The sequence below is a fragment of the Tupaia chinensis genome, unplaced genomic scaffold (genome assembly GCF_000334495.1).
Source record: "Tupaia chinensis unplaced genomic scaffold, TupChi_1.0 Scaffold000164_1, whole genome shotgun sequence".
Classification (NCBI taxonomy): domain Eukaryota; kingdom Metazoa; phylum Chordata; class Mammalia; order Scandentia; family Tupaiidae; genus Tupaia; species Tupaia belangeri.
Genome location: NW_006159638.1, coordinates 831,709 through 859,439, shown reverse-complemented (window position 1 = coordinate 859,439; position 27,731 = coordinate 831,709). Strand labels below are relative to the sequence as shown.

The following is a 27,731-nucleotide window of genomic DNA, read 5'->3' as shown; positions in this document are numbered from 1 at the left end:
GAAAGAGTTCAGCCAGCATAGGATATAACTGTAGAAACTCATCACTCATTTTTCTTCTCCCAACCTACATACCCTTGATGTGAAACTTATAGGCAGTGTACTGAATAGTGGTGACAGAGTGTTTGGAAGGTCGTGAGATAGCGATTATTTTCATAAAAGAGCCGGCCATGTGCCCAGTGGTTAAGGGTGCTGGATCCCACGTGGCTGACTGAAGTTTGAATCCCTGCCCTAATGGTGTGAAAACACGTTGGGAATGTGTGCATGTGTACCCCAAATTCCACCATCATGTGAGCCCAAAATCTTCTTCAGAAATGGTAAAGAAGGGATTGTGGTGTGATCATGACCCCTTGGGGGGGGGTGCTTTATCTCTCTTTCTCTCTCTCTCTGCTGAGAACATGTGCTCTGACAAAAAGAAAGAGAAAGTTTTACTTTTTCTATGTGTACATACACTGACACATGCTTTCAGATGCTCATGTATACTTTCACACACTCATGCACATATTATTAAATTAAAGGTAAATGTAGAGTTATAAAAAACTTACAAGATCAAATTTGTACTTTTACATTATAGTATTTTAAAGGTATCTGTCATTTGTTGAAAGTCCAAAATACAGTGTTTTCTCCCTCAAAATCAAATAGCCGCTACCTTATAGATGTACTTTCTTTAGTAAATCTAAAGAACCTATCTACTTACCATATTTGTCAATAGGTGAGTACTGAAGACTTCTCTTCATTTCTTCTAAAGACAGACCTTGAGAGGAACATTGCCCAGCACTGGAAAATTAATAAAACACAATTTCATACTGCAGTGCTTTGCTAATAGCATTTTGTTTGTTTGCTTGCTTGCTATAGGTTATGCGAGCTTGTCAGAGAGAGACAGAGAAGGAGAGAGAGAGAAAGAGAGAGAGAGAAAGTGAGAAATCACTTTTTAGGGAGGAATGCCACACCACAATCCCTTTTCTTTCACTACCCTCTTACGAGTTTGGTTGGGCATGCAGGCACATGTGTCTGGTGTGTTTTTCGGGCTGCTGGGTCTGGGACTTGAACCATGAAGTTGGCCATGTGGGATCCAGCTGCTTTAACTATCACACCACCTGACTGACCTGCTAAAATCTTTATAAAACAGAATTTATTTACTCAGCATAGGTTTCAGAGAAATGGCACAGCTATACGAAGGTATTTTATTTGATAAATGACTAGCTAGGAAACAGTTCAGATTATCTGGAGTGAGTGAGATGTAAGTGGGGGTGCTGTATCTTCCATGTAAGCAGCAATTCCCAACTGTATAACTTTGGACATATCACCCTTTCTGAGCCTCAGTTTATTTATTTGTAAAACAGAATAAGAACAAACATGATTTCTAATTTTTTGTTTGTTTGTTTGTTTTGTTTTGTTTTGTTTTGTTTTTGAGTTTTTTTGCAATAGGGCTCATGCACTTGCCAGAGAGAGAGAGACAGAAAGCAAGAAATCACCCTCCCCAGGGAGGGATGGCCACGCCGCAATCCATTTTCTTCCATTCTCCTCTCAGGATTTTGGGCACGCACACACATGCGTCTGGCGTGAGTTTAAGCCACTGGGTCCCGGACTCGAACCGAGGTCGATTACATAGGAGTCCAGCGACATAGCCATTACACTAACTGCTGGTCCCTCTAGTTTGTTTTGATAATTAAATAAAAAAGAGTACTGGGTCTAAGTCTAGGTGACTATGCGTACAATTCTTACTTAAAAGGAACTAAAAGAACATTATTATCGAAGTAATAATCAATATAAATGTAACACTTTACAAAAAGTATTAATAGACAACTGTTCCTATAATGACAATTATAACATATAATGACAATATTCATTGCATAAGTCTTATGTGTTAATCATTTATCTATAATCATCCCTTATGATCCTTTCACTTTCTTATCACTATTATCTCATTCCTCATCTTACAGATAAGATAACTAAGGCTGGAACAATTAAGCAACTTGTCGAACAGATTTGTAAATGGCTCATCTAAGAGTAAAAGCCAGTTCTTTTATAGTTTGTATACTTATTCATTGTTCGAATATGAATTTCTTCTTCATTTTTTGGAAAGATTTTTGCTATAGGGCACATGTGCTCACCAGACAGAGAGAGACAGAGAGACAGAAAGTGAGAAATCACCCCCCAGGGGGGATGGCCACGCTGCAATCCTTCTCCTCTGTTCTCCTCTCGGGATCTTGTGCACGCACGCACATGCACCTGGCATGAGTTTTCTTTTTTTGGAGAGGTTTTCACTATAGGGCGCATGCACTCACCAGACAGACAGAGAGAGACAGAGAGACAGAAAGCGAGAAATCACCCCCCAGGGGGGATGGTCACGCCACAATCCCTTCTCCTCCATTCTCCTCTCGGGATCTTGGGCACGCACGCACATGCGCCTGGCGTGAGTTTAAAGCCACCGGGTCCGGGATGTGAACCGCAGTCGACTACGTGGGAGTCCAGCAACATAGCCATTACGCTAACTGCTGGTTCCCGACCTGGTGTGAGTTTTAAGCCACCTGGTCTGGGACGTGAACCGTGGTCGACTACATGGGAGTCTAGCAACATAGCCATTACGCTAACTGCTGGTCCCAAATATGAATTTCTTCTTGATTCTTGCTCTTCATTGCTCTTTCTTTTTCCTTAATCACCTCTTCTTACTCTTCTACTGGTTTGGCTAGGAGGTCACTTCCTCTCTAGTTCATCAGACTCCAAATCTGGAATGATCAAAAGCCTTACCTTATCCATCAGTTAATAATCTGTAATCCTTGCATCCATTCATCACTTGCCATCCTCAAAGTAGCTACACTAGTTACCCACAGAACTGCCTTCACTATGTCTATAGAAAAAAAAAAAAATTTCTGATTTGCTAGAGGACACATGTGCTTGCTAAACAGAGCAGAGAGAGAGAGGGAAAGTGAGAAAGCACCCCCATGGGGGACGGCCACATCTCACATAATCCCTTCTCCTTCGTTACTCCTTTCAGGATTTTTTGGCATGCCCATGTGTATACGCAGTGTTTTTTCAAGCTGCTGGATCCAGGATTCAAACTGCACAGTCAGTTAGTCAGTCATGTGGGAGCCAGCCACTTTTTTTTTCCTTTTTTTCTTTTTGAGTTTATTAATCCTCTCATGAAAAATCTACACAATCAATACAAATAGTCATTGCAGAATCTTTACTCCTTCGACTTTTTGCCAGCACCAACACCGGCCTTTGCAGTCCCCCTGTTTTTCTTCATTCTGTTCTTGCATTCCTTTTGCTGTTTTCTTGATGTCTTTTTCTTCTCATAGAGGCCATGTCTTGCAAGTCTATGTTTGGATTCATTTTTCTTTACATAATTCAAAGAATAGTAAATCATGCCAAATCATGTCTTGCCACCACAAAAGTGGGCTCTGAACCCAAACACAAGATGACATCTGGTGTTATCTTGTACATCTTTGCTAGTTTTTCCCAAATCTCTGTCTTAGGTACTGTTGCCTTCCCAGGGTGAAGGACATCAATGACCCATTTGTTTCCTCTGAAGTAGTCGGTTGGTCATGAATGTTCTGGTCTGGGTAGTTACTGTGTCATTCATGATTGCAGTATATTCTCAAGCAGCCAGGGATGAAAAGAGGATCCAGCCACTTTAACTACCAGGCCATGGGCTGGACCTAGAACTCTTACTTCCTTGGCCTACTCAAACTAGTTATCTCCATTTTAAAATAACCACACTATTACTTAAATTAAAATTCTTGGAGTAATTTTGTAAGTTATTTTTCTCTCATGTCTTTCACCCAATTCAAGTATTTTTAACTCTGCCTCCAAAATTCAATCCCCATCCATTCATCTCTCTCCATCAAGGTCTAGGCCATGTAATTTTTTCCTTATCTGGACTTCTGTAATTGATTTCCCTATTTTCACTCTTGTCCTCATTTAATCCATTCTCCCTGTATTATCTGGAATGATTTTTTAGAATAAAGCAAAAACTTCTTCATCCTCACCTGCAAGGTCCTGACTCTCCCTACATTTCCAACTTCAATCTATATCCCCCTCTCTATCATTTGCTAAGCACTTCTTTTTGGCATTTTTCCCCCCTGAAGCTTGATCTCTTCAAATTTTATCAATTCAGAGTTTTGCATTTGTTAACTCTACTTGGAATGTTCTTTTTTTTTTTTTTGGAGAGGTTTTCGTTATAGGGCACGTGCGCTTGCCAGACAGACAGAGAGAGACATAGAGACAAAAAGCGAGAAATCACCCCCCAGGGGGGATGGTCACACCTCAATCCCTTCTCCTCCTTTCTCCTCTCGGGATCTTGGGCACGCATGCACACGCACCCGGCGTGAGTTTTAAGCCGCTGGGTCCGGGACACAAACCAATTAATTAAATCCTAAAGGATGTCCTTTCCTCCAGTCACTCAATCATCTCCTGAATAGGCTCTTACTGTAACACTATTTTCTTTTTTCTTTTTTTTTAGAGGTTTGTGCCCCAAGGCCTGCTGGAGAGACACAGAGACAGTGAGAGAGAAAGTGAGAAATCACCGCCCCCACCAGGGGGCTGGCCATCCCATAATACCTTCTCCATTCTCCTCATGGGATCTTGGGCACACACACACACACACACACACACACACATGTGCACCCTGCATGAGTTTCAACTCACTGAGTTCAGGGCTCAAAGCACGGTCAGCCATGTGGGAGTCCAATGACGTAACAGCTATGCCATCTGCTGGCTCCCTGTAACATAAATCTTACCATGGCATTCCTTGCTTCCTCCTGCAGTTGTTTAAACACATCAAGCCCTCTACAATCCAACCCTACTTACTTGTGTTCTAATCAGTATCTTTTCTCTCAAGTTCAAGCCACACTAATAGACTTCAGACTTTCCAAACATTTTTGAATTTTCTCCTCTCCATGATTGGAGCTGAGTAGCTCCTACTGCTTGAATGTGCTTGCTGATATCCTATTTATTCCTGACAGGAGACAATATGGTATTATGGTTAGGGATGAACATTCTGGTGCTGAGCTCTTTAAATTCGAAACCCAATGCCATCACTTACTGCTCTGGGATCTTTTGGTAACTTATTTAATTGTTCTATGCCTCAGTTATACAACTATAAAATGAGAATTATAACAAGACATGGCTTATAAAGTTAATCAGGGCAATCAGGGTAATTAAAATAGTTGAAAAGTCTAAAGTACTTTCCACAGTACTGCCATTCAGGAAGAAGACTGAGTCTGCCATGAGATCCGAGATCTAGTGATTTTGGGGAGAAGGCAATGAAGATGTTATGCTGAGAATTTACCCTAGCAAACAAAGATGGCAGGCCAGAAGAAGACTGAATCCTCCATGAGAGTTGAGATCTAGTGCACCGTGTGTTTTTCACTTTTTGTTCTTTTAAAATTAACAAGTAAATGTTTTTTCATTTGTTTGCTTGCTTTTTCTCTTTTTCTCTTTTTTTCTTTCTCTCTCTATTTTCTTATCTTTTTTCTTTTACCTCATCACTTTGCTGCTCAGCCAACCCTCTGAGTATCTTCACAAGTCTAAGTGAAAAGTTGCCAAAACCCAGATACTATTTGGGTCTTCATATTCCTCAACTCCCAGTGAATCTGTGAGACAAAGGGAGAAAAACACAATGCCAAAGTGTTTGCAGACCACATCCTCCTGTGCACCTCTGATTGCTTAGATTGATCTAGAAATTAGGAAGAAATGAATAACCTATCAGATGACTACAAATCACTGCAGGAGTACAAGAAATATGTGAAACCAAGAAAACTCCTCATCCCCAAGGGAAAAGAAAAATTCCTCATTCTCTTCATCCACAGACAGTACAATGGAACTCATGGAAATGTCTGATAAAGAATTTAGAGTATTCATAGTGACGAAACTGGCAGAGATGGTAGAAAAGAGAGACAATGAACAGCAGAAGAAAAAAGCTGATGAGGTCCAGGAGGTGAGGAAGTTTTTGTGAGAGCTGAAAGAGGAAATACACATCATAAAAAAGAATCAAATGGAACTGTTGGAGATGAAGGCTATAATCAGAAAGTCAAAACCTCCTTTGAACGTATTAAAAGCAGACTAGATCATACAGAAAATCGAATCTCAGATGTAGAAGACAGATTCGCTGGACTAGTAAAATCCACCATGAAGACTGAGAAAATAGGCCAAAAAATGAGACTTATATACAAGAAATGCTAGATACCATTAAATGTCCAAACACCCGGATAATCGGTATCCCAGAAGGTGAAGAGATTAATAAGGGCATTGACAATATATTCCATGAAATCCTGGAGGAAAACTTCCCAAACCTAAAGAGGTATTCAGGGATCCAGACCCAAGAAATACAGAGGACCCCAGAGGATCAACCCAAGAAGATCTTCTCCAAGACACATTACAGCCAAAATGACCAAAACCACAGACAAAGACGATACTCAGACTGGCAATAGAGAAATATCAAATTACCTACAGGGGATATCCCATCAGGCAAACAGTGTACTTCTCCTTGGAAACAATGTAAGCAAGGAAAGAATGGGAAAATATATTCAAAGTGTTGAGTGAAAAACAATTTCAACCAAGAATACTTTATCTGGCAAGATTACCCTTCATATGGGAAGAGAAGACAAGAACATTCTCAGATAAATGAAACCTGAAAGAATTTACCAACAACAGATCAGCTCTCCAAAAAGTTCTGAAGAGAGTGATAGCCCAGGAAAACTAGGAAGACACACAGAAATAAGAGTTGTAAAAGAGCTAAGAAAATGGCCAGCTTAATGGTAGGGACAAGCCTACCAACAGTTGAACATTATCTTCCAGAATTTAAACAGAAAGATCAAACCACAACAGAAGAGAAAGTACATGAGTTTGAATTGGTGAAATAGAATTTTATATCTTTTGACTAAAACATTACTGACCTTCAATGCTTTGTTTTCCAGTGTTAAGGGGCTTTGTCTTTTTTTGAGTTGTGGACAGGTCCAAGTACCTTCTATTTAAACAGAATCCTAACCTGTTTCCTGTCTTTAAGTATTAAGCAAAGTTCTCTTAACATTTTTAAATTTTGATTTATTAAAGCTAAAACTGCTTTCCTTGAAAATAAAAAAAAAATTGTATTTAAAAATATTTAAAAATAAAAATAGGTTAATAAATACCTATTTATTAGCCACAGTAAGCTATATAGCCTCATATTCATTCTGCTCACAGAGTTTCATGCCTAAAATCAACTTTTGTTTACAGATATGTATATATCAGCTGAACTTACTATTGGAAGTATTTAGATTAATTAAGATATTTTGTGAATCAGTACAATGTGAGAAAGAATAAAGGAATGGAAAGCAACTGCAGATACTAGAAACACAGTAGGAGGAGGATGGGAAATGGCAGAAAGTGAGATATATATACACAAGAACCAAGAAATGGAAAATTATTTGTTGATGATGCCATGTATGATTAAGCCACTTTACAATGTATTCTGGCTGGAAAATCACATTTGGTATGCTGTGGTGATTTTCAGTGAAAGTATGTAAAATACATAAATAAAAAAAAAGAAAACCAGTACTGCCATTCAGTAAGCACTCAATGAATGTTACCTACTTTTACTATCTTTCAAAGTCCAATCAGTCAGCATTTTTCTCAAAGAGAAAGAAAGCTCTGTCTTTCTTTAACACCCCTGTCAGAATCAACCTCTTCCTCTTCCATAATCTTGTAGTCCAAAGTACTCCTAACCACATGCCTATTCTATCATGCCTTGGTGTAGAATTATCTGTATTTGTATGTTAGTGAACTCTATTAAAAAGAGAGCTCCTGGAGATCAGAGATCTTGTCTGACATTTTTGGATCCCTCTTCCCCCCCCCCTCCCGGCTTAGTCTGTACTTTGTAAATAGCTATCAAAACAGTGTGGTAAATTAAATGAAATTAAGTAATTACAAAGTATTCTTTTAGAGAAATCAGATTTTTCTGAAAGCTAGTATCAGTTCACATTGATTTATTCACTTAGACGCCTTAAAAAATGTATAGGGACCAGCAGTTAGCGTAGTGGCTATGTTGCTGCACTCCCATGTAGCCGACCACGGTTTGAGTCCTGGACCCGGTGGCTTAAACTCACACTGGGTGCGTGTGCATACATGTCCAAGATCCAAGAGGAGAATGGAGGAGAAGGGATTGCGGCGTGGTCATCCCCCACCTAGGGGGCAATTTCTCACTTTCTGTCTCTCTGTCTCTCTCTGTCTGGCAAGTGCACACGCCCTATAGCAAAAGCCTCTCCAAAAAAACCCAAAAATGACTACAGATACCAGACATTGTAAAAGAGGGGAGTGGGGAGTAGAACATGGGAAGGTAGAGGGTGGATGTGAGGATCAAAGACAAGAAACATTTAACAGAAAAAAAGAATGTATAGTTTTCTGTTGAAAATAAAAGTTCTGTATTTTTTGCTTTATAAAAATTAAAGTTAAAAATGTTTTAAAAAATGACTACTCTTTGGCCTCACTTTCTGCAGCTTTAAAGTAGGGATAACTGTTTCTTACAGGAAAGCAATGATTAAAAAGAAGAAAAAAAGTATTAGCTTAAAGAGGGACATGGTATGATCTCAATTAACATTAAATTGCAAATCATACTCTGCTCTGGGAAATAGAATATCCCTCACTATATTTTTCAAAATACTATTTCCTTCATTAATGTAGGTAACCTCTTTAGACCTCTAGCTCCTTTCAAGAAATGTGCTATATGCAGTAAGTAGTCTTGGTAACAACCAGATAATAGGGAATAAATATTTTATCATGAAAATGGCTATCTGGTTTCCTATGAACAGAAGCCCATCTCCAAGCTGCCCTGTTCGTTCAATAGGTGGAAGCAAGTCATGCCAGCGGACTTAAGCTTCCTGCCCAAGAGATACCACATAGAGTGGTTCTCCACGCTATTCTAGGATGACAGGCAGATGGAAGGTAAGCATGCCTAGGTCAAACAAGATAGAAGAAACCAGACCCTGATTAATGGAACTAGTTGTTTTCAGTCTATGTGCACCTAGACTTCAGCAAAAGTTTCGCAGAAGCCCAGAGTAAGAGATACACCAAGACCTCTGTTTGCTAAGTTGTGATCAGCGAAAATAAGGCACTTACTGTGATGCTGCTGCCTCATAAGTTCAATGAAAGTAAATATGAACTAATGTCAGGTAAGAAAACCACGTAATTTTGTAGTGTTTCAATATTGCTGGTCAACTAGGAAGGTTTCTTTATGCTAAAAGGATGATGTATATCAGATAGACGTATACATGAAAGCTATGTAATACTATATGGATAGTTACATATATGTATTTTATAAGTGTGGAATGAAATTATAGCTTATAATAAGATAATGTGTAAGTTGATTTTGCATATTATAGTATTGATATATCTTATATTAGAGCTAAAAAGTACAGCTACAGTATTCAGATGAGCTCTGTGATGTAGATACAAAGATTAATATCATCAACCATCATCTCAGAAATAAGTATACTGGGAAACAAATAGTTTCTCCAAAGGAAGAGCAGAACCAAAATTTAAAAAGTATTTCTTGCTCCATAATCCACGTGTTAGGGATCTAGACTTCCTAGTGGACTTGGGCTGATTAGGCCAGGTCACAACCAAATCTATAATATGTAATCTGCATTTTCATGTGTGCGTGACATTCAGACTATGGCTTGCTAGACAAACTAGCCTGCTTGCAAATGGGCAGATTGTCTGTGAATGGACTGATACACCCTGGCCAAGACAGCAACCAGGGCATTCAAAACTAATGAAAAAATGATGGTATGTTGTCTAAAATAAATGTAGAGATTATGACACTCATGACAAGCACATTAAGCAAAATAATTTTTCAGTGAGAAGCAAATCATGTACTTAAGGGGTGCTGCATGATCATCCTCCTCAAAGGGGGCATTCTCACTCTCTTTTGCTTTCTCTCTCAGACTCTCTAGCAAATAAAATAAAATAAATAACTATATGTTTATAAATTATCATTCACTAAATATATAAGAATGTGTGTGTGTGTGTGTGTGCATGTTAAAAGAGCTATGAAGAATGGGAAGAAAGCTAGAAGACAAAATATACCCAACTATAGCTTCAACCCTCCGAAGGAGGATAAGGAAGTATACAAACTAAACTAAGTTGCTAGTGTACATTCTAGGCAAAGCTCCAGAAAGGAATAATTAGTTTTCAACATTTTTTTTAAAGTACTGATTACTAGGAGCTACTGTTCATTGAAAGAAAAAATGAAAAAATGATGGTATGTTGTCTAAAATAAATGTAGAGATTATGACACTCATGACAAGCACATTAAGCAAAATAATTTTTCAGTGAGAAGCAAATCATGTACTTAAGGGGTGCTGCATGATCATCCTCCTCAAAGGGGGCATTCTCACTCTCTTTTGCTTTCTCTCTCAGACTCTCTAGCAAATAAAATAAAATAAATAAGTATATGTTTATAAATTATCATTCACTAAATATATAAGAATGTGTGTGTGTGTGTGTGTGTGTGTGTGCATGTTAAAAGAGCTATGAAGAATGGGAAGAAAGCTAGAAGACAAAATATACCCAACTATAGCTTCAACCCTCCGAAGGAGGATAAGGAAGTATACAAACTAAACTAAGTTGCTAGTGTACATTCTAGGCAAAGCTCCAGAAAGGAATAATTAGTTTTCAACATTTTTTTAAAGTATTGATTACTAGGAGCTACTGTTCATTGAAAGAAAAAAGTTAACTAGAATTTCATTATGTCTTTTCAGTGAGGAGGAAATCATAGCCTAGAACACATGCCTGGATTCAGCAGTGTGTTGGGCAGGGTTTCTCCTGATTCTTTATACGTGAGAAGAAGAGACGCTCTATGCCAGATGACAAGTGGTTACACTGAATTGTCACTGGCCAGATAGCTAGAATGACAGACTTCAGGTCTCTGTCAGCCCATACACAGATAAGGGTTAAGTCTTAGACATTAAGAATAATGAAACAAAATATCAAGTTTCCTAAAGTTAGAATTGTCCAAAGGAAGACTGAATTATTCCAGAAGGAAGTCCCATCCCATCCTTGGAAGAGTTTCAACAGTAGCTGGAGCACTGCTTGGCACTGGGTGCTGTAGAGGGACCTAAGCATCCACTTGGCATTTTTATGATGTGATGTCCCTGCAGTCTTTGGTTCTATGGTTCTTTCAAAGGCATTCGTGAATCATGAAGTCTTTAACAACCCAGCTTTGGCATATTGGAAAGGCAGAATGAGATTACACAGCTCCTACTTAAGTAGGAGACTTTTATCTTCCCTATCTGAAGTGTTTGATATTTGGCCAGGGCTGACTGCCTGATTTTCACATATATGCCACAGCATACCTGAGACTCACATTGCTGCTGCTACTCTTGGAAGTGTCTGCAGCTTTTCGCCTACATACCTTTCATTTGAAACAGTAACTGAGCCATGTATTTGCCTGAAGGAACTCTCTCCCTTAGTGCTCCATTTCAAATGAAGAACCACACTGCCATCTAAGATGATGCAGCGGAAAGTGTGGAAAAAGCACCTTCATATACACTCATCGTTAAGGATTTGAATGACAGGTTCTGTAAGACTGATACTGAGAAATTCAGAGCTGCTTCACAAAGGTTTTTATATATGATAGAATGTGCAGAATATTCATGTTGCAATGTTTAAGGAGTTGGGGGCACCCCTAAAAGACTATATCATCTCTGAACTGTAAAAGGAATATTGTCAAGCAAGGTCTAAGAAGAAATAAGGAAAATACTATCTGAAGAGACCAGGGAATTCTGCTGCCATCTCTTCAGAGGGGTGGGATTAACAGTGTCACAATGAGTCCAAATGGCCCCATTTAGAGCTTCCAAAGCAGACAGTGTGTGGCTTCCAAACTAGGCTGCCAAATGCTCTTGGTATTGGAGCAATGAATCATGGTTTTGGCTGTGGGATTTCATGAATTCTCAAAATATTCACTAGAGCCATAAATGTTTCTGCTTCAATTACATTCCAAAGAACTCTTCACATGGGCATATAGTCCAAAAGAAATCCTTTTTTTTTTTTTTTTAATCACATTCTTCTAAGTGTGTCTTTTGCAGAATTGGAAACTTTGACTTGGTAATTTATAGCAGATGGATACTATTCTACATGGCTTGAAAGTAAGAGAATTAAAACATGCAAATAAAAATAAAGTGACATAGAACATTAAGTTCCACTGTAATGCTATAATAATAACAGTAATAATAATTTCTTATATTTGTAGAGGGCTTGACAGTTTGCATGTATTTTCTATTGCTTAGCTTATAACATTTTCACAAAACCTCATGAGGTATCTAAGAAGAAATTAATTTTACCTCCTCTCAATGAGGATAGAAAATCAGACTCAGAATGTTTGAATGACTTGCATAAATCCCCCAAAGAGCTAGTAAGAGACAGAGACAGAACTTGAAGTAAAAGTCTTCAGACCTCCTGTCCATGCTCTTTTTACTAAAACACACTATAGTAACAGCACATGTCAAATTATTGTTATGTTACCATTTGGAGACCTCCCTAAACTAGTTACAAGTTACAGAATTCTGTATCTCTTACATATATATATATATATATGAATATTAAATTCCTCACCAAGAAACATCCTTATTATTATACCAAAAAAAAACCAGAATTAGCATTCTCATATCTTCCTTTGTTTAATCTTCAAAAATTCTACCTTCCCCTAGCTAACAATTGCTCGCAATGATGTTAAAACATGGGATACATGCCATGTACTAAACTTTGTAGATGAGATGCTTATCTATTCCCCCAACTCTCTGATCTTATGTAAGGTTTTTGAAATTGTACGCATGGATTCATCTTCCTAAACACAGTCCTGGCTGTGTAAAACAGAAAACCATTAGGTTACTAGTGTGATTAAGGATTTGGGGCGATATTTTCTTTTATTCAAATTGGTCCAATTAGTTTTAATGCAGCTAACAATGCCCTCAGGCTACCTGTACCCTGGAAGATTTACCATTTAGTCTTTGCATAAGGCAACACCATCTAAGGCCTCACAGCTTTACAAATATGTTCTGCGGTTTATTGGATCTTTTTGCCATCTGTCATAATGATGTTGCCTACATAAGGATATTAGCACAAGGATCAATGCCATATGCCTCCTTAGCCCTTCTTCAAGAGCAATACTATATCCATGTTAGGGGTCATTCTTTCACCCTAAAGGAAACACACACAGATAACATTTAACCAGGATTTCTGTTCTCTGACCCCAATCTAAGAAACTAATACAAAGAAAAGGGGGAGAAACAGCGTGCTGAGATGCCTCATAAAGGTGTTTACACTAGGAAAATAAATGCCTTGCCATAGATAAGGCTACTAGAGTCATCTTGCTAAGCCTTTTGGCATTTAGCTGAAAACAAATAGATCTATTTAAAGCATGTTTGTTGCAAGAGATAAATGCCTTTCTATGTGCTGCAACTTCTTTCTATGCAGCCCACCTTTCCAACTGGCCTAAAGAGTAAGACGACATTTCTATTAGAGATGGGAACACCTTTGGCCTAAGTCTGAAATAATCTAGTCACATTCTTATGAATAAGCATTTGTTAATTTATCAGTTAAGTTCAACATGTTTATTTATTCATGATTTCATCCTGGCTGTTTTCAAAACATTGTTTTGTCTTTGTCAATATTCCCTACTTGACAATGTCCTAAATTAAAACAAATTTATTGCTGCCATTACAGTGAATGGGCAATGCCAAAGCATTTAATGGGGCCAGAGGTCAGTACAAAATATCTCTTTCAGGAAAATCAAACCCATCAGTTTTATTTCAATGGCAAATGTCTCTAGGCTATAAAAGGCCTGAAAGACTTGGCAACCAGGTCATGGCTCTATTTGAGCCATTAGGCAAACATCCAAGGTCTCAGCTCCCCCATTTTCAAAGAAAAAAAGCAATTAGACAAAGAATTATGAATAAGGAAAAAATGCAGAGAGAACTTAAAAGTGTGTGCTAATCTCTTGATGGCTCATAAATTATTAATGTGCTTAGCAGTAACATAACACCACCACCTCTCAATTTACCGACTAATTTCAGCTGCTATAAATGGGTCAGTTCTACAAATCAGAGTGTCTTTGCATGCCTTGGTTGCAGAAACTGAAGAATATACTGTAGATATAGCAAAATATTTCATGTGCCTCATCTTCTCTACTATCACTCCCCTCCCCAAAATAGGAAAACATTTAAACTTTTAGAACTGGGCGATCTTGGTAGGCCGAAGTCCACTCCTTAATGTTTCACTTTCCTAGGTTCCATTTTTTCAAGAGGTAACCCAAGGCCTTGAGAAGTGAAATAACCTATCCAGGTTCACATATTAAAGTTATGATAAAGTCAGGAATATAACCTGGAATTCTAAACTTCTAGTCTTCTTTGATGGCTTTTCTAATTGTTAAAGAGAAAGAGAAACTAAAGTTTGAGACACGGTTGCTAAGTGCCAGGGACTCACTAGATGCTTTACGAACTTTATTAAATACGCTTCACCTAAGAACCCATTTGCATTCAAAGAAACCGAGATTCAGAGAGTCTAAGTCTTGTTCAAGATCATACAGCTGTCATTCAAATCTAGGTCAAGCAGTATTCAAATCTCATACCTTTCCCTCTGAGCCCTGTTGGTTCTACAATGACTTCCAAATTTATGCTTGTGACCTTGTCGTTTATCTCCCTCTTGCCATGATTGTCTGTGGAGCACGAGTCCCAGAGACGTGCTCCTTTCTAGGGATGGAGGTATGAGTGTGACGGACATGAGCCCTACCCTCTGGCATAAAGAGAAATATCGGCATATGTAGGTGACCTTCAACACAGGAGAAGAGACATTCTGAAAGGCTCTGTCCCTATGCAGAAGAAACGAAGGATGAACAAGGGTTTGAAAAAGAAGGTGTCTCCAAGACATGGAATAAGGTAGAGGCATGTGGAAAGACCTAGTAAACTAAATGACCAGAGTGAATATATAAATTTTTAAAGAACTTTTTTTCATTTTGAAACAATCTCAAACATAAAAGTTACAGTGGTACATTTTCCCACCCCCCCCCTCATCCCTAGACTCGAGAGTAAATTGCCAATCTAATAGCCATCCTCTCCCAAATACTTTAGTATATTCCTAAAAAAAAAAAGGACATTCTTCCTTATAACCACAATACAACCATTTGATTCTACCATCTACTCTCAGACCCTATTCAAATTTTGCCAATTATCTCAATAATGTTCTTTACAGCAAAAGGATTGAATTCAGAATCACATACTGCATTTAGTTGTCATGTTTCTTTAATCTCTTTCAATCTGGAATAGTTTCTCTGTCTGTACTTGAATTTTAAAACCTTGACTTTTTGACAATGACAAGCCAGTAATTTTGCAGAATGCCCTTCAATTTGATTTTATCTGGACAATGACAAGCCAGTAATTTTGCAGAATGCATTTTATATAAGGTTTTCTCATGATTAGATTCAAATTATGCAACTTTGGTGGGAAGTATCACAGAAGTGATGTTTTGTTCTTTCCATTGAATCCCATCACATTTTGATTTGTCCCGTTATTGTGTTGTTAATTTTGACTACTTGATTAAGGTAGTGTCTGCCAAATATCTTTACTATAAAATTACTTTTTTCCCCCTCTCTGTAATTAGTAAGTATCTGTGAGGAGGTGCTTTGAGATTGACTATGTAAATATCCCCTACCTCAACCAAATTTTAATCTCTGCATTTGTTTATATCTTTATTGGTTTACAGCTGCTATTTTATTCAATGGATTACAATGTTATTGTCATTTATTTTGATACTTAAATTATCACATCGTTGGCCAGGTGGAGTGCTTTCACTTCAACCTGTCCCTTTGGCATGTAACCATCTTTATTACTTACTTATTTACTTTCAGCATAAGATAATCAAGGCTTAACTTCTTTGCACATTCCTTGTCCCAGCCTGGACTCTGCAATTTCTCCAAGTGCCTTGTTTCCTTTTGGTGAAGAATAGTATTTAGAAATCATGACCTAAGTGCTAGGTGTGCTCCTTACTACTGAAGTATAGCTGCGCCCTGGCCTTCCCATTGAGCAGGCAAAGCTGAAACCTGTTTTTGTAACAGGTTCTCTGGCAGTGAGAAATTCAGCTCCCATTATCCTTAATACATTAATTTGTTTGATCAATGTTCCTGAATGTACAAATCCTCTGTTCCTTTTGCACTCCCTCTATCCCCAACACACACACACAAATACACACACACACAGAGATACTCCTATACTCCACTTGACCTCCATCTCTCACCAATGTGGATGCCTTCCTCACACTTTTGTGTTAGGACACTAGTCTGCTAATTCTCACCAGCTTGTCCAAAGCAGATCTCCCTTCCCTACGTTGGAATCCAGTGCTCAGCACTGAGCTATGCCCCTATGCAATGCCCTCCTTACCCTGCTCAGGTTCCAACCCTTTGCGTTGGCTGCCTATCCATGCACGTACTTTCTTCAGCACCCTTGTCCTCCACTTCCCCAGCCTTCTTCCTGTGCAGGGGCCTGACACTGCCCTGTGTAGACATCCTCTTTGCCATGCTTGGCCTCTGATACCCCATGTGGAGCCATTGCTCCCACCACCCATCTCATGGCCTGTGCTCCTTCCTACACAATGGACTCTCACCTCCAATGCCAGGTTTCTCTCCCACATGGGTGCCTTCCTCACCTGGGCTACAGCACCTTGGCAAAATAGTCTCAGCCTATTGTGGAAGAGCTTCTGTCCTCCCGCTCTGGTTCTGACATCTTGTGCAGGCAGTGCACACATTGCTCCTACCCCACCTGGACATTCTTCACAATCGCCTTGGACTCCAACATCCTGCTCCACACCCAGTAGGGAAGTCGACCTGACTGGGCCCCTTTCTAATGCCTTTTAGACTAATACATTCAGAAAGAGAAGGGAAAGGAAAAAGAAAGAGTTGTAATAAGGATAAACCTTAAAAATGTTAATCAGGATCATGTCATTCTCCTGATTAGAATTCCTCAGAAACTGCCCTACACTGTAAAACAGCATCCACCTCCCTGTCCTGGCTGATGAAGCCTCTGTATTCTGTACCTACCTATCTCTGGGATGTCCTGCTGTATTCTCCCCCTTCTTCCTCCTCTGGGCCCACCATGATGGCCTTCTATTTCTTCCTCTTTTTCCACCTTAGAGCACTGCACTTACATCTCAGTTTTGCTGAATGTGTTTCCCCGGGTCTTCCTGTGACAGACTTATTTCTGTATCTTTTACCATCCCATCTAAACTAGCCTTCCAGGCACTCTTATCACATTAATGTGTTATGCACACTATTAATGTTCCTTTGTGTGTGTGTGTGTGTGTGTGTGTGTGTGTGTGCCAGAGGTTGTGGACACTCTGAGAGAGAGAGAGACAGAGAGAGAGACAGAGAGACAGAGAGACAGAGTTATACAGAAAGAAAAAGAAAGAGGGAGGAGAAGCACCCCCCACAAATTGATGTGGTCACATCATAATCTCTTCTCCATTTTTCCATTCTGTCAAAATCCTAGACATGTATGCACAAGCGCCTGGGGTGTTTTTCAGACCACTGGGACCAGAATTCAATTTGTGGTTGGCCATGTGGGATACAACTCCCTTAATCATTAGGTTATAGGACCAGCTCACAAAAAACTGTCTTAATTGTGTGTGCAGCGTGTATCACCATCTCAGTTTTCTTGTATGTTTAATCTTTCTTATTCTCATCTTCTGTATAAGCAGATACATGGTACTCTGGCTATGTACTTCAGCTTACTTGGGAAGGCAGCTACAGTGGCTCCTATACATGCTCATGGTTTTCTGTGTCTCTCTCTGCCCGTAAAAGGGAACAGTAATTTAGTGCCCTCTTACCCAAATGACCTTTAGTCAATCAGAAACAAGATAAATACTACAGTTTTTTGTTTCCACTGGGAAAATTCTGAGGCATGTTCTATACTCTTTGGGAGAAGATGAGACTAAGTCTCAACTGGCCATAGCAATGACTTATTTATTAGCATATTTTGTATTTAATTTTATTTCTCCTCCTTCTCTCGCTATGCTTCTTGATATCATGTCTGAGAAAAGCAGCTTATATACAAATCCTGTCTTATGGTCTGTTTTTGAAGGAAGCCAGGCTAAGATGGACTGTCTCCTCCAACTGGAATGTAAGTTGAGAATAGGGATCAACTTGTCTTTCTTGTTTATAACTGTGTCTTGATCTTTAGCGCCTTAAGCTGGTATTTTTTAGTAGATATCTAATACATACAAATTAAATCAATGATTAGGTAAATGAATGATGATTCCTTTCTTGCAACATCATTCATGTTTATTTTTATTTTCTGATTCTTTCTAATAAGGTTTTGTGGTCACTGGTCTACCTCCCATTTCTTTAGCCACCACTCAAGGAATTGCTATACTCTACTCCCTACCCCTGAACTATGACATGCCTCAGAACAGTGACTTCTGCAGAAAGCTTTCCATTTCTATCTTTCTGTCCCCGTTCAGTGTACTCCATCCTTTACTGCCAGAAAAAACTGACAACCAATTCTCATTATGTTCTCATCCATCTGGTAGTTCTCAGTGCACACTTACAGATATGAAAGTGAGGTGGAGGGCCATAGAGAGCCTCCATTCACATTTCACCTCTTGCATGATGAAGGTAGTAGCCATATGGAGAATAAAAAGTGACCCTATCAATTTGCTCTCGCCATTGGCACAGAGTGTGTCTCACATTGCAGTGAGTTGAGTTCATTTGTTTCCACAACTGGACTGTGCATTCTCCCTGGGAACAAACCCTACCTTAGGAAATTTTGAATGCCTGATGCCTCACATGGTACCCGGTGCTGACTAGCTGAAGTAAATACACTAACTTTTGGAAAGTAGCCTTCATGTTTTTCTATGAGAAGATAAGTTCTCAATGTATATAGTTTCAAGGCTATGAGATGTGGGGAAAGTAGATTTGTATGCTTCTAGACAGAAGTTAGCAAACTTTTTTGTAGAGGACCAGACAGTAAATATTTTAGGCTTTCTGAACCATATGGTCTCTGTTGCAACTACTCAACTTCGCTGTTATAAACAAAAGCAGACACAGACAGTACTAAACAAATGACTATGGCTGTAAACAAAACTTTATGAAACTAGACAGGCTGTCGGGTTTGGCCCATGCTCTGTAGTTTGCCAGTCTCTCCTTTAGAGCAGCAGTGAAGTCCTATAGCCATGGCTCTTCCAAGCTGCCTTCTACCTTTAGGCCAAACAATGTAAATTCAGTGAAAGGGAATTTACTCATCTTTCAATTCAATTAAATGAAAATACAGGAGCTAATGGTGATATATATATCTTATATTGATTTAGTGTTTACCTCTTATGAATATTAGACATGGACAAATTGTATCCTCACTTAACTCTCATTACAACCTTAATATCTTCATTCTCTAGATGAGAAATTTGAGAATTGAAGAGCTCTATTGACTTGACCAAGGTTATATAGTTTAGAAGTAGCAGAACTTGAATTTGAACTCAGGTCTACCTAAGCCCAAGCTTTTAACTACTACTTTATAATCATGGCTACTGGGTGGTTGCATAAATAAAAATCACAAAACCAATTTTATTGATGGAAGATAAAAGCAGTAACTAGAGAGGAGCCTACAGTGCAATACATATTCTTTCCCCCTTTTGGATTGAAGAAAGTTCAAAGGCCATCTTTGTTGATTTTAGATCTCTGGGCTCCTTTGTGTGAATTCAGATCCCTGCAAGAAATTCCATGTTCCTTTGTTCTTTATGACAGGCCAGTCTGAATGGGAAGGTTTTAAAACTCCCTAAACTCTTTGAACATGCAGAACATTGATCTTCACAAACCATTTGAAACACCCTAAGGAGGTTACAAAATTACAAGCAATGTTTTTTTTTTGTTTTAAGTGAATGTATACCAAACCTCTGGGACCTTTTGCCTCATCACACAACACCAAAGCTTTCCTCTCCTCCTCTGTGTATTCTTTGCTGTCAGAGCCTGAATAATAAAATGGTATTATGTGGCTGGGGTGCCTTGTTCTTATTGAAAAGCTCTTCTGCCAGTAACGTGGGGGCTCTTACCCCACTCCGGTGTGATGTGCTGTGATGCTCTTTGAATCCTGGGGCAACCCAGAGTTCGACATCTCCTGCTGAGCCGACCACTGCTCCTGCCTTCTGTGTTGGCAGGAACATGACTGTGGATTCTGTAAGAAGTGCTCTGTGGCCTTCTGCACAGCTAGACCTCCACGGTCATTTTTATATTGGTATTTGTTAAGCCTTGAAACATGGCACACCAGAAGGCAGAACAAGAGCTGTGTTTTATTATTTATCTCTGTAGCCCTGGCATTTGGGGCCAGCACAGGGTTTATTCTCAATACACTTTTAAACGAATTGGGTTGAACTAAGTTCCTGGTCATTCCTCCAGCCTCATCGATCAGTCTCATTGCTCAACACAGTTGACCAGGAGGTTAGAAACATAGGGTCTGAGGCAGACTGAGCCACGTGTTCAGGTCTGATACTTCTACTTTCTAGATGTTGCCCTTGAGCCAGTTTCTTCATGTTCTTGGGCCTTCCCATTTTTTTGGACAAAAATCAGTGCCTATCCTACATCTAGGTCTTCGTGAAGATCATATGAGTTGACTTATATGTAAGTACTTAGAAGAATCCTAACGTGCAGTAGTGCTCACGAAACATTATTTTATTATTTCTATTTTTATTATTCTCATTATTGTTACCAATTCTCCCTGCATCATTCTTTCCTTCTGCTTGTACACTGGACTCAGCTTCCCCTCTCTGGTTAGGGTGGTTAGGCATCCTCTTTAGTATGTTCTTTGTTGTATGGTTTTATTGTTTCTTTATTTGTTTGTCTCTTCTAGTTACCAACTCATAGCCTGTGTTAAATAATCTATTTATTAGATAATCAAATGAATAGGAAATAGATTTAAAGGAAGGAATTAATTTATCACCTTTCTTTCTCATCCTAAAGTACCTGAGTCAGAGTGATCCTTTTAGAAAACAACTTAATCGGGTCAGCTTTCTGCCTTACTCTTTTTTTCTTTTTTTTTTCCTTTTTTTTTTTTTTTAGAGAGATTTTTGCTATAGGCTGCATGTACTCACTGGAGAGAGAGAGACAGAAAGTGAGAAATCACCTCCTCCAAGGGGGTGGCCACACTGCAATCACTTCTCCAGTCTCCTCTCGGGATTTTGGGCACACATGCATATGTGCCTCATGTGAGTTTTAAGCTCCTGGGTCCAGGACTTGTACCACAGTCAACTACACGGGAGTCCAGCAACATAACCATTATCCCAACTGCTGGTCCCTCTCTGCCTAACTCTTGTAATAGTGTGAATCTTGATCTAAAAAGAGATGTACTTCCTGCCAATAGCCCCCAGGGCTTCAGGAAAATAGCCCCTTTAGTTCTCTATTTCATCTCTTTCCTGTTTAGAATCCCAAACCACATCTTCTTCTGCACTCCTACCTCCCCACTCCTAGTTTCTCATTTTATATAATTTATAGTAAAAACAACTCTGTCACTCCCCACCCCCCCCACACACACACACACTATAATAAGAACTCCTTGAGGGAAAGGATTACTTTGTTTTATTGCAGTATCTGAAGAGGCTGAAAGTATAAGTCCTTGATAAATATTTGCTAAATGAATGAGCAAATTAGACTGTAGAATGTATCTAGCTCCCAGAACTGAGAAAAATGGAAGATCTTTCATGGCCTTCACTCTTTTTTATTTTTCTTTTTTTTTTTTTAAGAGAGATTTTTGCTATAGGGCTCAAGAGCTCAGTGAAGAGAGAGACAGAGAGACAGAAAGCAAGAGATCACCCCCCACGGGGGATGGCCACACTACAATCCCTTCCCCTCCATTCCCCCTTTGGGATCTTGGGATGCACACACACACTCTCAGCATGAGTTTTAAGTTGTTGGGTCCAGTATTCGAACCGTAGTTGACTACAGAGGAGTCCAGAGGAGTCCCACCATCTGCTTGTCCCAAGCTTCTCTTGAAGAGATTTATGTGGCTTTTTGCTAATGCGTTTCTCTGTACAATTTTTATGCAGAAATCTGTGTGGGAATCCTACAGTGAGTCATCAGTTGGTCCTACCCAGCTCTGCCCACAGCCAGTGGGAATACACAGCAGACCTGGAGTCTTAGAGAATGTCGAGCACAGAGGGACTGCACCTTGCTATTGAAAGGGCCAAGTCCCCTCAATTCCCAGCAGGTCCTCAGAGGCATCCCCCTTTCATGCTACTATAACAAGGTGGCTGGGGCAGACACCAGACCTGTTAAAATACCAAACAGGCACTTCTGAATGCTTCCCAGTACTTCCAATGGCAAATTACCACACAGGCAAGGTGTGTTCTACAGACTTTTCACATAGAATTTACTGGCACCTTCATAGACACTGACTCAAAAACTGCTCAACTGTGTCTGTGACAGGACACAGGCTGTTGCCAAATGCCGATGCTTTGAAAAACACTTCCCTGCTGAAACCAAGAATTCCATATTCACTTATGCCTTTGGAGTTGCAGCTTAGTAGAATTGCTTTGTTCTCCTAGCTACAAAGCTATTTCAAAATTATGTGGAAGAATGGAATTAAATGTAAGGTTTTTGGTGCAAAAATTAGAAAATCTCTGTATAGTTTTTTCATAGTGTGCATTTTCCATGAACTATTTGAAGACTTCTTGTATGTGACTTAGAGAATATAGCACAAATATTACACAATTTATTGATATACAATTGAAATAATGTCTATAAAAGCATGATTTGAATTCATAAGTGTTGAAACATTTATTTCACATGCAATTTTTCATTTAATCTTCCCAGAAACTGTTTGGAACTAGTGTTATTTTTTTCATGAAGAAACTGAAGGGCAACAGGTCAGGCAATTTGCCTGAGGTCACCTGGCCAGTAAGAGGATCAGGCAGAACCCACACTGCGGCTCATTGTTTTTCTGCTCTGTGGTGTTGCTATATTACAGAAAACCTTGTGACCTGCTGGAGTGAGTGCATGGGGCTCTTCTCTCTCATTAGTAATTTGGACTTTTCAATTTCCAGTGGACAATTGGGTTTGGAGTTAGAAATTTGGGCTTCCGGTCATGAACCTATTGAAGCTTCAGATCACAGTGCTGGATTTTGTGTGTTCAGTCTAATCTTGAATTCCCTCTATGGGCAAGGTTTCCACTAAAGCCAGGAGCTAAGGTAAAAAGATAGATTTTTGAACCTAAGACAATACCAATTTTAATCCAGATTTGAATCACAACCAGTATTCTGATCAGGGCTGGCCCGCAGCACAGTGGTTAAGCATTGTGCATGGGGAGCCATATTTCACATGGATAACTGTGGTGTGCAAATCCCATACCCACAGCTTGAAAACACACCTGGCTTGTGTATTCTCCTCTGCCTCAAACCCTGATAAGATAGAGAAATGGAGGAAAAAGGATTGAGGCACAACCATGCCCTAATTGGGGGGTTCTCTCTGTCTCTCTTTCTCACCTGCCCCCCCCCCGGCACCTGTGCATATACCCTCTGGCAATTTAAAAAAAACTCAGTCAGAAAGTGAATAATATTGGGGCCAGTGGTGACATGGTGGTTAAGGCACTGGATTCCCACATGGCCTCCTGTGGTTCAACCTGCCTGGTGACTTGGCAGGCCCATGGACATGAGTGTCCCAAGAGAATGGAGAAGGGATTGTGGTGTGGCCATCCCCTCTGTGGGGGGGCTATTTCCTACTTTCCCTCTTTGTTTCTCTCTGGCTTGCTCATGCCCTATAGCAAAAATATTAAAAAGAAAGAAAAGAAAAGAAAAGAAAAGAAAAAGAGAAGAAAAGAAAAGAAAAGAAAAGAAAAGAAAAGAAAAGAAAAGAAAAGGAAGGAAAGGAAAGAAAATGAATAATGTAATTCTGGGATTGCTTCCTTGAATATTTAATACACCAATGCATGCACACGCATGAACACATACACACACACACACACACACACACACACACACACACACACACATGGGACTAGAAAACAACCACTTACATCTTTGGAATATCTGGGGGAGGGGGGAAGACAGGTTGCCTCTTTTTCATGCTACTTCTTAAATGTATAATGCCCTTGGGAATAAGTCTTCTATACTGTGCTGGGAGAATTATTCATGCAACTCCTACTACAAATAGCCCCCAAGCACCACTCAGGAAGTACACCCCTTGGTCTACCTTTCAATATGAGACACCAAGCTGAAAGGAAATCGTGTCTGGGGAATGGGTAATCCGGCTGCTGCAGGTTCCCATAGGAACGCTGGGAACTGGCTTGCTTTATTTATGCACATTTGCAGCAGCCTCCTCCCTTGGATCCTGGCTCTCAGAAAGTGCAAGGAGCAACGAAGAGAGAACTGCCCTAAATGTCTTCCTTTGAAGCCCTTGAGTCCATGGCCTTCTATTTGTGTCTGGCCTCAATTCACCATGGGCCTGAATGCTTCACCTGCTATATTAAGTTGCCAATAGAGCCTGAAACAGATTTTCTTTCTTTTTTTTTTTCCAAAAAAGAATCCCTGGCCAGTGAATCTCAGCATGAGAGCACTGGAAATGTAAGAAGGGTAGGAAATAAGGCAGATAGTAATTATTCCCTGTCATCTATCATTGGAGGGATATGGATATATCTCACTCATCTGGATTCCTTTGCCCTACCTGGATCTCAGCTACCTGTTTAGAAGATTAACAACAGTTGGAAGCAGACCCAGCATCACTCTGGGCTTTGGAGTAGTTATGATTCATGACAGAAATGGCATAATGAATAGATTAGCACAGATTTTAAAGAAATTCTGACTCATTCTCAAAGATCAAATTACTTAGCATTTAAGTAGAAATAGCTAAAAAAACATTCAGTCATCCATTTATTCATTCACATCTTCACTTGTTAGACCCTGTGCCCCTCTTATCATAAAATGATCACATTGAGCTGAAATGGTCTGCTCACCAGCTCTGTGAGAGACCTTCAGGTTTTTTTTTGATTGCTGTGTCCCCTGTGCCTGGAGTACAACAGGTCTCTGTTATTTGCTAACCAAAGGAAGAAAGACAGGGAATGAAAAGACTTTATGGAAATAGCAATGCTTAATTTAGATTGTATACAATGGTCTTCAAAAAGTTTGTAGAAGATGTATATTATGCTAAAACTCCACATGCCTTTAAAATATTTTTTAACCAAAATAAACTCATACTTTAATTATTTATTCCAGGAAAATTTTTACTTTGCTTGATATATATATATATATATATACACACACGTGTGTGTGTGTGTATATATACATACATATATACATATATATACATATATACACATGTATATATACACACACACATGTGTGTATATAAATATACTACTACATGTATATGTGTGTGTGTATATATATATATGCTATGTGTGTGATAAAGAATTTATTGTATTAGAATATATATTTCCTTAAGTAACTCACATAGATTGTTTTATTTAATTGCCACATTAACCGTGAGCCACTATTATTATACTCATTTTACAGAGGAGGAAGCAAATACAAAGACGTTAATTAGCTTGGCCATGATGTCACAGAGGAAAGGGCAGTGCCAAAATGCGGACCTAGCCATTCAGATGGGGAAAGGATACTCATAATCACTACTGTACATAACCTCCATATATATCCAAATGTCACCTCTGCAAACCCTATGGTAATGGAGGGACAATCTTATCTAAAAATGTTCTGCACGTGAAGCCAAGACTGACTTACTACTTATAGGAGAAAATGCCTATAAAAACACCCTTAAATTGGGCTCTCAGAGCAGAGAAGGTGTGCTCCCACAAATAGGACCTCCACTCTGCCACACTGAACACTGTTCAAGTTTCCTTTTGCCTCTGCTCCCAAGCCCCAGCACACCACCCAGAGATGAGTCAGCTCACATGTAACTTCCGGATTATGTCTGGTGAGGTGCTCCCCCGCTTTCTATTAGCCTGTCTTCCTGTTTCCTGGACCCAGCTGCTTGGACATGTTACAGATCAGAGAGGAGCTGTGCTTTCTTTACCACTGCCCAAAGGACTAAAACCCATATTTTATAATAAGCCCCTTATTTTATAATAAGCCCCTTCCTTTGTCCTTCTTTTTTGCTATCAGTGTCTTGAAAACAGAGGCAGAACAATAAAATTGCTATTTAAAGAGGCAAAGAGGCATTTTTTTTTTCCCTTAACTTGTGGGACATGCCTTTTAGAGTCAGAGGAAAGAAGGTGTCAAGGGAGAAGGTCAAAGGAGACAAGCAAAGACTGAGGGAGGAAGAACCAGAGGAAGACAAGAAATAGGGACATGGATGGTGGAATAGTGCAAGTCCACCCTTTTCTGGGGGTAGGGCCTCAAAAGAAGCATGATTTCCTTCCTGAAGGTAAAGAGAAGAGGATTCATAGAGTTTTAACAAAATCAGAGTGACAGAAGAATTGCTGGCAATCATGAGAAATGGTCTTAAACTTTTCAGAAAAGCAAGAGGCAGGTCGCTTGAGTTCTTTAAGCATATTTAAATATTATATCAGGTTATTCGGAAAAAAGTCTATGCTTGTCTATGCAAAAATGTGTCATGACTTTCCTGATGACCCAATACATTTAAAATTTCACACTAAACATTTTAGTTCATCACTATTTGAAAAAAATAAACTAGCATTTGTAATCAAGGCATAGGTAACAAACATTTCACAATAAAAATAGCAAACATTATAAATATTAACCTTTGATTTATCTGTGCCTTAATATATATCCTTATTTTAAATACCTGCCCTTACATTAGGGAAATTCCAAGTATAAAACTCTAATTTTATTTCAAGAGGTATTTTGTGAGATTATTTTGCAAAACCATTTATTTTATAAAGAGATTCCCAAAAGTTTTCTTCCCTGTTATTCTAAATTATCTATTATTTTAGTTTAGAAAAATCAATTTAAGGACTTTTAAAAATTGTACTTTTAAGGTAAGGTAATTTGTTTTAAATTGAAGACTCAATAATCCTTAAAGCATGCATATTTATAAATGGTATTATATAAAGATGTAGCTTTTACTTTTAGAAAAAAAAAATAAGATAAAAGCAAAATGGGAGCCAGTCTGTGGCATAGTGAAGGCAGCTGGATCCTATATGGCCGGCTACAGGGATTCGAGTTGCAGACTGGAGGCTTGAAAAACAAGCCAGGCATGTGTGCATGCATGCCCCAAGTCCCCAAAGGAAAGCAAAATGGAGGAAAAGAGATTGTGGTGTAACGATCCCCCATGAGGGGTGCTTTCTCACTTTCTTTCTTTCTCTCTCGTTGGCAAGCATGTTTACTCTCTGGAAATGTTTTAAAATTTCAAGAAAGCAAAATGTGGGATCAAAACCCTAATATAATAATTTTGAGCTAAAAAAAGATATTATTTTGAGCACCAAAGATATTATTTTGAACACCATTTGTGATGGATTATGAAGCCTCTGTCATTGATGATACATTTCCTGGATTAAGTTTCAGGTAAAAACACAGAAACCATAAACTTACTTATGATTAATAGAATCTTCTGAAATCCTTGAACAGAGAGTGAGCAATACAGTCACCCTAAAAAGGAGGAATATTTTAGGGGAAAGTGGGAGAGTTAGAGGTCCTCAAGGTAAGAACAACATCTCAGAAATTAGCAAGAGTCTACAGTCACCTGTTGGAAATATTGGTTTCTGAACATGAAGAGGAAGAAGGCAAGTGCTATGGAAATCTCGGAAATAGATACAATA

General features: G+C 39.1%; 1 protein-coding gene across 1 annotated transcript in view; it reads right to left on the bottom strand.

Moving 5' to 3' along the window:
• TNNI3K (TNNI3 interacting kinase) overlaps positions 1–27,731 on the bottom strand; it is a 341,139-nt gene that overhangs the window by 4,421 nt on the left and 308,987 nt on the right. Inside the window, exon 24 of the mRNA XM_006146037.2 lies at positions 695–774. Coding sequence (XP_006146099.1) covers positions 695–774 — 80 coding nt within the window. The remainder of the gene's footprint in view (positions 1–694; positions 775–27,731) is intronic.